The sequence below is a fragment of the Pongo abelii genome, chromosome 14, assembly GCF_028885655.2.
Source record: "Pongo abelii isolate AG06213 chromosome 14, NHGRI_mPonAbe1-v2.0_pri, whole genome shotgun sequence".
NCBI classification, from domain to species: Eukaryota; Metazoa; Chordata; class Mammalia; order Primates; family Hominidae; genus Pongo; species Pongo abelii.
The window spans coordinates 77125697-77141193 of NC_071999.2; the positions used below are offsets into that span (position 1 = coordinate 77125697).

Here is a 15497-nt window from a genome sequence, read left to right on the forward strand (position 1 = left end):
TCAGAAAAAAATTAATTATATTTATGCTCTATCTTAAAGAAGCCGCTGTGTTTCTTAAAGTTTCTCTAAGATGGCTAGGATATCCTTACCGTGGGGGATGAATACAAAAAGAGGAAGCAGGCTTTGTGAATATGAACTATTAGAGTTAGTTGTTATCTATATTACTAAATGATAACCTTCTTCAGCTTTTGTAGTCATTATATACATTTTTTGTTGTGATGATGTTTGATGAACAATTGGATAACTTGCTCCAATTGAACCATCATTTTTTTCACTTGATAATAAAGGTTAAAAATCTCAAAGCAAAAACTTATAAATATATTTTTCATCAATCTGAAGATAATACTATACTGTATAAAAATTCTTAAAAATTAACGTATTGACTATAATGAAAAAGCAACTTCCTAGTTATTTGGAATTCATAGTAGTAAAAAGTATCATCAGTACAAATATATATATGAAATTTAAATGCAGCTGATTTTTCTACCTCTTGTCTGATACTCCCCTCAGCCCCGCAGCTAATTGTTGTTACTATAGTACCATAAAAAGATGTAAGTGGACATATACTATCATTGATATTTGTTGAGCTTTTTAGTATTCTTTAAAAACAAATGTTAAAATTAAATTTTCTTTCTTACAAAGGTAATCTTATTTCATTCTTCCTCAAATTTCTAAATTCCTCAAGTTTATTTTGCATGTTTATACTGACCGCAGAGATGTGTCACAACTTTTAAATAGGATCACCTGCGAATTTCACCGATGCACTGTTTAACCACTCTTCCATGCTACTAATTATGATGTTAAATCAAAATGGATCTAGCATTGATCTTTAGGGTCCCCTGCTAATATCTTTCCCAGTTTCCATATATCACTATTTTTGACTATTGGTCTTCCAGACACTATTTAAGGCCAACCACAAACATGTTTATAAGCAAGCCAACTTAATTTATTTTTTCAACTTTATTTATGCTAACAAGACATTTATATTTTCTGTTAATAACGCTCTGTTTCAATACTTAATGGCAATTTAGTTGCACAATGTCTACTCCTCTCTAAACTTCCACTTTCAATCCATCATCCTTGATATTCCCAGATTAAAGTAATTTATCTCCCAAACTCTCATAGTGCCAACTCCCTATTACATTATTTCTACTAGAAAAAAATGATGCCAGGCCGGGTGCGGCGGCTCACGCCGGTAATCATATCACTTTGGGAGGCCAAGGCAACTGGATCCCTTGAGCTCAGGAGTTTGAGATCAGCCTGAGCAACATGGCAAAACCCTGTGTCTACAAAAAATATAAAAATTAGCTGGGCGTTCTGACACACAACGCCTGTGGTCCCAAATACTCAGGATGCTGAGGTGGGAAGATTGCTGGAGCCTGGAAAGTTGAGGATGCAGTGAGCTGTGATTGTACCACTGCACTCCAGCCTGGGTGACAGAGCAGCACCCTGTCTCAAAAAAAAAAAAAAAAAAAAAAAAAGACGACAAATATATTACAAACTAAGCTCAATCATTATGCCTAAATTTTCTCTGCCTGATTGAAATAACATCACAAAACTTCATGAAATGTCCCAACACATACATATAATAACAATGCTTTCTTTTTCATAAGAACCAGTTTAGAAAACTAGCTCTATGAAAATAATATAGTGAAATATTTTTACATAGTAAATAATTATAATGAGTTACATTCTATTACTATTTTGAGCAGCTTCATACTTAACAATGCCTACTATGTCTGTATCACATATAGTTTAATTTACATAAGAAGTAATTTCACACAAAAACCCACAAGAGGCCTTCAGCATTTGGAGTTCAAGCATATCCACTTACATTAAAAAACAATATTACTTTCTAAAATATATTTTTAAAAGAATAAAATATTTATGCTGAAATAAAAAGATTATTCTAAAATTTAAAAAAATGTTAAAATTTATGGGTATCTCTAAAACTTTCTGTTTAATATTAATAACTGATTGTCTAGTTAAATGAGTAGTTAACAATAACCTATAATAACTATAGAACAATAGTCTGTTTCTTGCTTACTGCCTACAATCAATATCACCTTTTGTTCAATTTAATCAGTGACATCTTAAATTGATTAGCTATATAGAAATGCTGCCAAACATCAGAAACCAGTGCCAAGGGACTAGAAGCAAATTTATTGTTTTGTTTTGTTCATAGTAACATAATTCTAATATTTATATTTTAAGATCGAGAAAAATGGTTTAAGGTAATACCCATGGTGATTACTTATTTCTAAATGACTAATCAATAGTCAATATGCAGTTCAGGCAGCCCCGAAAACAGTTTTAGTCCTGATTTGTTTGTTTGTTGTGTTTCTAAGAAACCTCTCCTTCTCCCCCACATCCCCCTTTTTAACCTAAATAAAGATACTTTTAAATATGGAAAACGTGGTTAGGTAACTTTAAAAAGTTCTTGGACATTTCCACAAACATTTTACTATGGGAATAATTCAACGTTGTATTATAAACACAGGTCGATTTCCTGAAAACGGAAAAGTAAATTACATATCAAAAGTAATAATAGCTTCAGTGTTTACCAATTGCCAGGACCTGTAGTAAGTATGTTGTAATAACAAAATTTAATATTAACATCTAAAATTTAACCTTATACAAACTATTGCCCAGCATGTGCTAAGTGCTTTACATGGATTATTTTATTTAATCTTCACAATGACTTTTTGAGGTTAAGCTATTGCTAAAGGGGTGGGGGAAACAATGGGGCAGAGATTTCAGTCTAGACCTGATTTCTAGCATTTCTTAACTATTAGCTTCCATAGAAGTGCCTAAGGAACCCCCACTCCCACAGTGATCTTAAAAGTCATATTAGAAATTGAAATCTGCATTAACAATTATATGACAATCAAACTTGAACAATACTTTCATAAAGATCTTAAAAGTGGTAAGTATAAGTAAGATACAATTTAGTGCTGTTAAAGTATGAAAGTCTTGGGATACCATTTAACAACTTCTATTCAAATGCATACATCAAAAGAAATAAAGGGGCTTACCAAATGTCACATATTAAATCAAAATTGGATCTGTCGCTGACATTGTAAATTTATCATAAATTCATTACATGCTAAGTTGTAGATTTTTTTTCTCTAAATATGATTACTGTCTTAATTTTTTCACTGTCACTTTATTTTCTTTGCTTAGAGTGAGGTTTCCCCCAGTGTGTCTGGAAGTGTTTATAAACATAATATAGGCACAATGGCTGATAAAAAAGTAAAAAGCAGGAAAGGAAACATTTTTTCAATTGTATATCATTCGTTGGCAGTACACTGTTTTGGACTTTTTAAGTCATTAAGAGGCAACAAGCTAACTATCCAAAATGAGTGATGTGGCTGGGAGTGGTTATCTTATAAAAGGGACATGTAAGCCTGGGTAAAAAGTTTTGGTGGAAGCAACAAGGACTTTCAAGTCACAAATCTCAATTCAATGCCAGAAACCCAGAAACCCCATTAACTAGTAGTGTGACTGTGAGAAAGTTAATTAGTCATTCTGATCTTAGGTGATCTTGCCTTTAAATTAGAATACACAGGAAAGGCTCAATACATTTCAGTTCCCAATCCACCTAACTATTTTAATGAGTAAATACTTCCACTTACTATTAATATACCTGTCTAAATGAAAGAAAATGTATTACTAGGAAATTCATTGAGCGACAGCATATTTGATTTAAAAAAAAAAAGCTTGCTCAAAGACGTAAATTCCCATCATAAGAATGACATGAAATATGATTCTTTGGAGCTATAAGTTAACAAAACAAATAACAACAACAATAATAATATATTGTAAAAGAGCAAGAAGGGAATAATTTAACAATCCTAATTAAAAGCAACCAGGAAGAACAAGATGGGGAAAGCAACTGGACTTACATTCCCAGCTCCAATAAACTCTTAGTGTGACTTTTAACAAGTCATCCAACCACACTAAGCCCCCTCTTTTGCACAATAAGGAGATTTAATTTATCTTAAAGTCCTTTCCCAATGTTAAAGCAGTTACATAAAAGTGTGCTTGGCATATCATCAATGTTGAATAAATATTTGTTGAAAAAATGAATAATTTTAAAATTCAGCATGTATCTTCAAATATTTAGCAAACAGAAAGAAGATATTTTTACATTAGAAAAAAGATTTTTAATGTGAAGGCAAGTCTTTTATGTCTTTTTATTGGAAGAATATTTGGTTTTCTATGATCTAAGATCAGTCAAAAAAGAATAAAAAGCCAAACAGTTTTGATTATGGTCATTGGATGTAAATAAAAGAGTTGTACTTTCAAGTGAAGTCAAGATTTTGCAAGCACAACTTGCAGATATTCTAAGATGTCAGAGGAACTATGGTCTATATCGCCATTGGTTTTAACAATTATTTTTCTTGGTTTAAAAAAACATGTTTTTACTTAAAAAGTGAAAGCAAAAAACTACTAGTTTGAAAATGAACTTTTTGTTATTGTGGCAAGTGAAATATCAATTTAAAATGGAAAATTGGATCTAAGTATTTACAGAATCCAAATCTTAGGTCAAATGTGAAAAGAAGAAAATAAAGTTAAAAATGCAAACGAAGAATAAACACATCCTGTTAATTCAGCTATTGCATATAAACATTAATTCTGGGTTTCTTTCTTTCTTTTTTTCTTTTTTCTTTTTTTTTTTTTTGAGACAGAGTCTCGCACTGTTGCCCGGGCTGGAGTGCAGTGGTGCGACCTCGGCTCACTGCAAGCTCTGCCTCAAAGGTTCAAGTGATTCTCCTGCCTCAGCCTCCCGAGTAGCTGGCATTACAGATACTTGCCACCATGCCCGGCTAATTTCTTATATTTTTAGTGGAGATGGGGTTTCACTATGTTGGCCAGACTGGTCTCAAACTCCTGACCTTGTGATCCGCCCTACTCAGCCTCCCAAAGTGCTGGGATTACAGGTGTAAGCCACCTCGCCCGGTCTAATTCTGGGTTTCTTAGGTAATCTATTTTTCCCTCTCATCAGTCTCTTCAACCAAAGTCTGAGAAATGTCAGAACATTAAGGATCTTCATATCCACAAGATCTAACATAGGTCCTAATTCATCGATGGCTGATTCATTCTTTCAGGGAATACACAGCAGGCACCACTATGTGCCAAACACTCTCTCAGACAATAGGAACATGGCAGTGAACAAAACACGCATGGTTTATGCTGTGTCCCAGCTACCATAGAGAGAAGAAGAAGGCATTGAACAAGGAACTGCATGTACAGCATGTTCCTATGGAGAAATGGAAGGTGTAGTAAGAACCTCTAAGAGGCAGAACTAGTCCCAGGGGGCAGGGAGTTGCCACAGCAGGAGAGTGAGGGGGCTGGGAAGTGCTCCTTGAGGTAATATTTCCAAGCTGGGAATTAAGGGGTGGTTAAGTAAAGGCAAGGAAGAAGAAAAAATGTCTCCAGTAGGTGGGGAAAGAAGTGAAACAACAAAAACTTCCAGTATGATGGGAGCACAGAGATTGAAGGGAAAGAGTTGTGACTGGGCATAGAGGATGAGGGAGTGAGGGACGGAAATGTCATGCTCCACTCTGCCCTCATTACATATTAACGACAATATTGGATTGGATGGATGAGGGTGCCATAGGGAAGGAACACTGGAGAAAGGCAGGCTTGGGGAGAGGGGAGAGGATACATACGGTTTTGTGCACTGAACTTTTAGGTCTCTGTGAGTTGACCAAATAAAAAGTTGGATATTATTATCTGGAGCTCTTAAGAGATGTCTGAGTGGATTGGAAAAATGTCTATAAATTTTCTAAATATGTAAGTTAAAGAAACTATGGGGCCAGGCACGGTGGCTCACGCTTGTAATCCCAGCCCTTTGGGAGGCCAAGCTGGGCAGATTACAAGGTCAGGAGTTTGAGACCAGCCTGGCCAACATAGTGAAACACCATCTCTACTAAAAACACCACCGAGCACGGTGGTGCACGCCCGTAGTCCCAGGTACTCAGGAGGCTGAGGCAGGAGAATCGCTTGAACCCAGGGGGTGGAGGTTATGGTGAACCGGGATGGTGCCACTGCACTCCAGCCTGTGAGACTCTGTCTCAAAAAAAAAAAAAAAAAAAGAAAGAAAGAAAAGAAAAAGAAAAAAGAAAGAAACTATGAAAGTAGATGCTGTTGTCTAAGGAGAAAGAATAAAGTAAGATGACGACTTAGCTGAAGAAAGCCATCATGTTATAGATTTGGCTACATAAAATGTACGTGTATGTGCATATATGTGTGTAGGGGCCAAAGGGGTTTTGAGGGATATTTACTGACTAGCCCAAAAAACTGCTCGATGATTGTTTTTATGAACTCTGTCTACTTTATATATTCAAAAGATCTTAGAGAAATTCTTGAGTAGGGTAAATTTTTCAAAGTCCAAAACAAATCATGCCATATAAATCTGTATGACATAAGGCATAAGAGAGTTAATGGCCATATATTTCAGTTCTTGGAAGAAGTTTTTTTAAAATTTTTGAATGTCTGTTCTGTACTTATAGCATTTTTACAATTCATGAATTCCTAGTTATTTGAAAATCAGCAATGAAGAGTTTATCCTGCATACAATGAGCTGATTTACCTCATTAAGAAAATGCAAGTAAATTATTTAGGGCTTCTTTCTTCAGAAATACTTTCTAAACTACTTTCTTGATTCTTCTTGTCCACCTCTGTGGTTTTATAGAAATGGTGATACAAACTGCCAATGAGGCAATATTTAGTCTACCCAGACGTGCATATTTAGGGGTAATTACTTAGCACTCAAGCAGTAAGTATTTAAGGGCCCAACTTCTAGGTGACTAACTCTTGGGCCAAGTGTGGCATTTATTTATTGCCAGAAATGTTAAAAGTACATGAAAAGCTTAAAAAATCTGTGGGCTTATTTTGTCTTTCCCAATAAGTTGAGTTTGCTTTGGAATAGAAAATAATTTCAGTTATGGTTGGATTGGGAGCAAGAAATAATACAAAGAATGTCATAACACCTGGGCTTGGGGAGAGTTGGAGAGAGAAAGTGATGAGTGTGAGAGGCTGTGTGTGTGTCATTCTTGAATTGTGAAGCAGCAGGTGCTCATGGCTCCTAAAATGCATGGCATAGACCGTTTCACAAATTAGTAATGAGTTCTGGTTTTTTTCTTTTTTGCCTTTCCCTTTCTTGTCCTTAGACAACATTTAACTAAATACAGTATTCTTTCTTTGATTGCTTTTGTTCACAGTTAATTTTATTCTGTTTGTTAGCTTCCAAATGTATGAATTTTGTCTGAGGTTAGAAAAAAATTTCAAAGGGCTAATAAAGCTTATTGAGTAGGGTGTTAGAATAGCAAATATGATCTCTTTGCTCTGTTAAGAGTCTTGAAATAGTTTGACTGCTGGTAAAATATCTTTTAACAACTAACAGCTAGAAACAGATTCATTGACAGTGTTTTTCTTATTACAATTTGGGAAAAGTCATATTATCTGATAAATATAATGAATAGTTAGCATGTTTTATTAAAAAACAATGGTACATTTTAACCAGTACAACAATGGACAGGCTGAATGAATGAATAAAGTGAGCAAGGATTTTCTATTACAATTAAAGGCAAAAATAATTCCATAAAATGTGTATATGGTTTTAAATTACTATGTATAATTGTTGTACAAATGTTTTGTTTCCCTAACCATTAAGTTGTTGGTGCGTAGGTTTACTGTATTCCTCCACTGGTAAGATTCTGGATACTAAAAGGAAGGCAATTTGTGATTAAAATGTTTCTTCAGAATAAGTCAGTCACAACAATGGAAACTGAAAGTTGTCAACATTTCAACCTCATACAGCAAAACTTTACCTATATTAAAATGTATGTTTGAACATATGTAAATTTGACAAATTCAAACAAAAATAACCATAGCCTTATTAACAACCAACATGTTGTTATGGGTGGCATACATATTATATCAACCATACAAAAATGTTTAATCACTTCTTAATATTAACAATGAATCTCTCATTTACATGCAGGACGATATTGTTTCTAATTTTTTCTAGATTGAGTTCTGACCAACTTGAGGATTCTGTGTATACGAGCTGATTTATATGTCACACTTATCTATGGGCTCATGTGCTTTCTGAGACCACTTTGACATTATCTAATGCGTGAATAGCCCCTGCATGTACACATTGGTGCTGATATCTGCATTTGTCTTATTGGTGCTATTGTCCCTGATAAAGAGGACTGGTTTTTCATTAACAGTAATTTTTAACATGTGTATGTAAGTTTTATAGGATGTAAGAGGATTCTTTTAATTGTCATAACCATATACATACAAACACATACACAATATAATTGTGCTGAAATCCATAGTACTCTAAAAATTCAGATCTTTTTCTTTATCTACAATAGCATTAATTTTGTATATCCAAGATGTCTCATAATAACATATGATTCAAACCTTAGGATTTACAAATTAATTAGAATGGCCTCAGGTAAAATAAATACAGGCAAAAAAATCCATTCTTTCCTCAAAAATGTTTCTTCAAGTTTGTGATTGTTACTTCTTGCACATATGATAGTTTACAAAAGTATATTTCCTTTACACTAAGCCAAGAATGACGTATTTGGAGCTGATTAAGTAACACAATTAATGTCATATAATATCCTAAAAATGATCGAGTTTAAAATGCAGAATAAAAGCAATTGGGAGGATTATGGCAGTTAATCATTTTAGGCATCCCTTTGAAGAATCACCTTCATTTTAAATAGAAAACAAATGCTCTTGTTACTGTTTAGTATTCATGTTGTTAGGTTGAATTTGTCGTGTAGAATAGATGTTTGACTATAAATGCCACTTTCTGGTTTTATTCTTTTCTAATAGTATGATCATGACAATATATATATTTAGCTCTTCCGAGCATTTAATACAACTCCCTTTGGTATTCTATATATGATTTTACTCAGCAGATTTGTGTTATTAAAGTGTATATAATGGCATACAGAACATTTGGAATCCACATAGGAACTAAACAGTGTTATTTATTGTTAACATTCAACTAGTCTATTTTGCAGGTACCTTGCAGTAACTGTCATAAAAATGAGCAGTTAGACATTTTTAAATTGTAAGAACTACCTATTTGATTAACCACATATTTTATTTATGTAGCACAGAACTTATAAACCCTTCCTGCATTAGACTGGGCTTCACACATTCAATAAAGCACATTTACTGTGTCCAAGATTAAATCATACATTGTTTAAAATTAATTATTCCTTTTAATTGCATTGTATAAACAGAGATGACCTGTTAATTTAAAGAAAATCTATCAGCACAAAATGAATTCACTCATATAAACAAGCAAGATGAACTTGACCTTGTTTGAACTTGTTTTGATGTGGCCCAGATGGTAGGCTACATGCTTGAATAGCAGGCTAAAGCTGAGGAAAAACTCATATAGCAAGATCTAGATTTATAGCCTTCTGCAAATTCCTACCTTGTATTGTCCTTTCAGCATCTGTTCTGCCGCCACTGCGGTCAGCCTCTATCTCTGGGGTCAGAGAGTCTAAAAGCACAGAAAGGTAAGAGTGACACATATTTCATTTGATTCCTATTGTCCTTTTAAAAAAAAGAGCAACCTGTTACTTTGGTGCTGAATTAAAATTACATAAATCTTTGTCATCTTTTAAAGGTTGAACAAAAACTGTAACTATAAGAATTTTCGGAAGATTTGAACAGTAAGCAATGCAACATTGTTCATAAAAGAGGATGGGGGTTCGGAAATTCTCAAATTAATATTTTATTGTGCTTCAGTAGAAAAAGATCTGGTTAAGCAGAGAAGCAACACCAAGTCGCAGACGCTGGAGTTCAGTAAAAAACAGTGGAAGCACCTATAAAACAAGACATTTTCTCCAACACGTTCTTCCCACCCTGCTTTCAGCTTCAAGTATAGCTGAATGAATCACAAGACACAGAAACATATAAAACTACAAACACATGCCTAAACTGTCCTTTAAGCATTAAAAATGACAGTTATTCATGCAATAATATACACCCTCTTACCATTTAAGACCCTGAGACTATCTGTTGAAGCTGCCTGTTTTAGCGTCTGTTCTGCTTGTTCACGCCGTTTCGTCTCAAACTCAAGTGCTTCCTGCAATTTTCTCTTTGCCTTCTTCTCCTTCTTTAGCCTCTTTTGAACTATGGCTAAAAAAGAGTGTATGTATATTACTATTTTTTTAAAAAATTTTTGTAATGCTGCTAACTTACAAATGGTCTTTTTTTTTATATTATTCATTTTGTTTTCCTGCTGGACTGAGTCTACCTATAAAAAGAAAGTTCCAAAAATCTCCATCTTTACTTAAAATAATTCCCAGTAAAATAATAAGAAAGCCAATTTTTATTTTAGGCTAGAACTATTACATTACAAGAATGGCTTTAATTGCCATATGTAAAGATAAATTTAATAGGAAACTAATTTTAGTAAATGTTTGTATTCACTGATAAAGGAAGCTTGATTAAATGAATTTTGTGGCTTAGTTCTCTGTCCTTGAATCACAATAGTGCAGAGTCATTTGGATAGTGTAAACGCTTATAAGCATGCCTCCTTCCTATTTCCTCATAGGGCATCAATTTTGAGCAGCAAATGGAGCATCTCCCCTAAAAATGCTTTGGAAAGCAATGTTAGACCAACTCAGTTTTTAATAATTTCTTTCTTAAAATTTTAGGAAATGCAATAAATATTTTTTGTACATTAGAAAAAATACTCTTAATTATTGTTAATGTATAGAACAGAAATGTTTTTGTTTGGATGAAGTTATGATGATTTCCTGAGAATATTTTTCTCACAGCAAATTTACAGTACTATGATATATTTTAAGAAAATTATTCTACTTTCACTCTGCAGAAATCTGAGGCAGTATGAAACCCTATTGCTAATAATAATATGCTACTGGTAACAATAATGAGCCTTTTATATTTAAAAAATAGATAATACAAAAAGTTGATTATGAAACATTTTTCTCCAACTGGACAATTTAAATATTTGTATATGATACATACTCGATAAATAATAACTAATGTCCTTTACAAAATGTATATCAACTATGTTTTCTGGAGGATAATTGTTTTAACTTTTACTACATATATATACATACTACATATATATGCATACATACTAATACATATGTAACATACTACATATATATGCATACATATATGCTGAGTATACAACTACTCAGCATATGGGAATATGCATTTTTCTTTAAAATGTCTTTGTTGATGGTCGATAAACATTGTAGATATCAATGTGACAGATTCAGTATGAGAAAATGCTTCTCTTAGTCATGAAGCCTGATCATTCCATATTTACTGTTTGATTTCTTACTACAGATTAAAGAACAGCAACACTTTTAAAGCAGAATATTTAATCAAAATATGAAATAATAATGGCTCAAGTAAGTATTTTAGTTTTAATTTCTAATTTCCACATAAACCTGTTTTTATTATTATTAATATTTTTAAGATGGAAGCTCATTTACATGTCAGGTATATTGTTGCTGTACCACATATTTTTAAAAACCTGCTTTGTATCAAAATGTACACTGGCTATGGTGTTCTACAAAAGTAATTGAAACTGATTTTAAATAAATGTTAATTTCCCTTATTTAATGGTGTGCAAATCATGTCCTCACCTTAACAAATTTACCTGCCTACTGTTTCCCTTTTCAAAAATGATTATTTATGAGTCTCTTTGAAAAGAAACAGTAATTTCTGAAATATTTATTTGGATTGTACACTCTTGTGGCTCTAAAGGCTTAATACCCTGCACTTTGCCATTGACCGCTCACAGTTTCCTCTTACATGATTGAACCAAATGGGATTGCCATGTTCTCTCTCTTCAGGGTAATACACTGCTTCAATAGGCACATTCATAATAGATAAGTATTGATAGTTATTGCCTTGAATTTACTGTTCATAATTAATTAAATGGGAACTTTACGGTGTGATCTGTGAATGTTTTGCCCTCTAGTGGTTAACGAAAGAAAACAGAATGTAAATCCTCCCAAAAGGTTTGAACCAATAAAATTCTGAAGGTCTTTCCAGTAACCAAAGGGTTACTTTAGGAATCCCTGGGCCTGCTTTTAAGTTCTGTAAAAAAGGACTAAACAAAATTAAGTGAGAACAAAATAAAAACATGGCTGTCTAATGGAAGATGGTTCCATAGATTGAGCTCTTTGACCCAACTTCTTTATTCACTTGGAATACAGCTGTTATCAATGTTTACCTTGTTTTGATTATTTAAATACCTGAATCTATGTGAAGCCACATTATTTAGAACTGTACTATACATCTAGGATGACAGCGTCCCAAATTGACCAACTTCCAAGAATACACTAGGTGTTGCTTCATAAGAGCTAATAAAACAACCTGGTAAATCCTGCTAGTTTTAAGGCAAAACAGAAACAACGATTTTTAAATGACCATGTCAAACATATAAAAGAAAATAATGTGGAGCATTTATATTGGATATATATTAAATGAGTGAAAAGAAGCCCCCACTTCACTTCTAGAATACTTTAAAGAATCATAGTTGAAGCAAAGAGGCAGTTGATTGTAGACAAAATAATCTTCAAATTCATACATAAAATAAACATGCAAATACAAATGACCTTCAAAATTATCTATAGATGCACTGTACAGTGTGATAAAAGAAGCAATTCACAGATCAATAATAACATCATTTTACCCAATAAGAATTTATATCAGTTTCTACTCTGTGTACTTGACCTTGTTGGATGAAAATGAGGCCTTCAGAAAGAAAATTATACAAACATTTAACTTTGGTCATTTGTTCAGATATTCATCCATTTTCAATTTCAGTTGATAAATATCTTAGTAAACCTACTTCGCTTGAATAATCAGTATTTTCTATTTTAGCTTTATGAGTTTAACTCAAGTTTTTCAAAGGGCAATTGTGAATTAACATAAAATTTTTCTTCATGGCTATCATTAGAGTTTATTCTTATCTTAAAGAACATGAATTTTTAAACTCAACAATCAATAAAAGTTACATAATTAATGATGTAATGGACGTATTTCAATTTCCTGAGGTAGGAACAGAAGAGAAAACATGTACTTTGGAGATTAAGAAATACAATGAACCTAGGATTCAAATTCTGCTCTGAACTTTAGCTATCATTAAATTAACAAAAATACTACAATTTCAAAATAAATCACCATCATAGTATTAATATGTTTAATATTTTCTGTAAATATTAAACTTATCTGGAAATGTGGAAATACCTCTATTCTTCTGTTCCATAGCCAACTGCTTCTCAAGTGTTTCCCTTAGTTCTCTTTCCCTTAAAAAATCCATCTTCAGCTCAGTTTTTTCCAGTTGGACCTGTTTCTCTTGAGCTCTGGCATTATCTATGGCAACTTTCAAGAGCCCCTGTACAAAGAAGATATTCGGAATGGTAATATTTTAATACAAAGCAAATTTCATTCATTACTTAAAAGCATTTTAAAAGCGAAGAACCCAGTGATCAAATGATCTAATTCTTTTGCATTCACTCTGCACTCACTAGAACAAATACTATAACTAAAGCATAAAACTCCTAAGTCTAATTAAACTATTTTCGGAAGACAAATATTTATGGCATGCAGGTTTAATTGCTTCTAATTAGAATATCTAGATCCAAAGCTAAGTAGATATTCTAATTAGAATATCTAGATCCAAAGCTAAATAAGGGCAGCACATAAGCGTGTCTAAAAAATAAGAACTGAGAAGGAAGTTAGGCTGAAACTGCTCCACAAATAATTATCTGACATGGTTTATGCAACCTTCCAGGATTCTGGCAGTGCTCACCTTTCTCCTCAGAGCTCATTCTCCCACTCCCTACCATGTGCACAGAGCCACAATGGTCTCCTTTTGGTTCCTCAATGCAACAATTTGTTTCTGCCCCCACGGACTTTGCTCTTTCTGTTCCCTTCCTGAATGCTTTTCCTCCAGATCTTTGCATGGCTCACCACCCTCATTTCATTTCATCTTTGCTCAAAGTCACCATTCAAGAGAGGTCCTCTCTTATTACCCTGTCTCCAAATGTATCTTATTACTCCCTCCCTAAAATTCTTCATAGAATGTATCATTATGTGGTATTGACATATATTTATTTGTTTACTGATTTATGTTATGTCTTCTCTGTTAAAATGTAAGCTCTCTGGGGTAGGGGCATGTTCTCTCATTCAGGACTATGCCCCCAGGGCCCAGAAAGTGCCTACTATATACTAGATTTTAAAATTTCACAAATAGCAATTATAGTACTGCTACATTTTTCTTGAGATACATAATATATTTAAGGGATCTAAAATTTGGTTTAGTAGTGCATTACTTTTTAAAAAGCCATTTAAGATGGTTGTAATAAACTCAGGATAACTTCTAGGAAATGATTAGACAGCATAATAATTTAAAAGAACGTATGGAGAAAGCAAAGTTTATTCATACAACTAATGGTGGATATATAAATATATATATATTTTGACATACTGCATGCTTTTAAAAATTAGCAGTATTTTAAGGTTCTTGAAAATTAGATATGGAAATATGTTAAACATACAAAAAGCATTCCCTGTTTTCTCTCCTAAGATACTTTGAAACAGTTACCAGTAAAAATTAGAGCTAAAACTTCTCTTCAATTCAGCAATACAAAATGAGTTTTTGAAGTAGAAGATATTTTGCCTTGGTCTGTGAGTGTCAGAGACTGAAATTTTCAACTGAAGTTAAAATGAGATGAAAGTTGATGTCATTTATAGATGTACTCTAGGATGTGACTCCCTTGCAAGAAGACATTATGAGCAGTTTGAATTAGGAATTTCTACTTCAGCTTGACTTGTAAGCGCAATAGAGAGGTAGTCTTACTTCAGTCTACCAATATAGTTTATAGCATTGCTGTAAGCCAATTTTATTCTCTTTTGACCACATATAAATTATTCCATATTTGCTATACCTGACCCTGAATCTCCTGGTATAATTCTTGTGATATGAAACAAGCCGAAGAAAGATTTCTCCGTGGCAGGTTGCCCCTCCCCACTCTTTTTTGTTTAACAATAAAACATAGCTGCTAAGGAAACTGCCATCTTAACTCAATTCAACAATATTCCTGTGTAGGCTTCTTCTTCATCAGGAACAAACAATTAGTAACAAATGAAAGAGATCATTACATCAAGTGCCCTTTTAGATCACCCCAATTAAAACTTTAGCTGTATTTTAATTCTGAGATACCAAATTCTAATTTTCTGCTCTGATTGCTCTTGTTGACTTATCTTTGAAAGATATACTCTGTGTGCAATGTCTAGAGATTATTTAGCAAGATGCCAATGTTGGCACCACTTAATGTGTTGATTGGTTGTATTATCAGTAGCTGTTTAAAATAAATTACTATTAAACTATTATTGTCCTTGGCTGACAAAACACAATATTTTGGTGTTATTTAAATATGAAACAATCATTATGA

The 15497-nt window shown here is 33.2% G+C and overlaps 1 protein-coding gene across 4 annotated transcripts in view; it reads right to left on the reverse strand.

Annotated features, from left to right (window-relative positions):
• The window catches only part of DACH1 (dachshund family transcription factor 1), a 424843-nt gene that overhangs the window by 25221 nt on the left and 384125 nt on the right, over positions 1-15497 (reverse strand). For all 4 annotated transcript variants that reach the window (XM_009248687.4, XM_054529097.2, XM_054529096.2 and 1 more), the window contains 3 exons: positions 13288-13435; positions 10045-10188; positions 9479-9547 (listed from right to left, as the gene is read on the reverse strand). In XM_009248687.4, coding sequence (XP_009246962.4) covers positions 9479-9547; positions 10045-10188; positions 13288-13435 — 361 coding nt within the window. The remainder of the gene's footprint in view (positions 1-9478; positions 9548-10044; positions 10189-13287; positions 13436-15497) is intronic.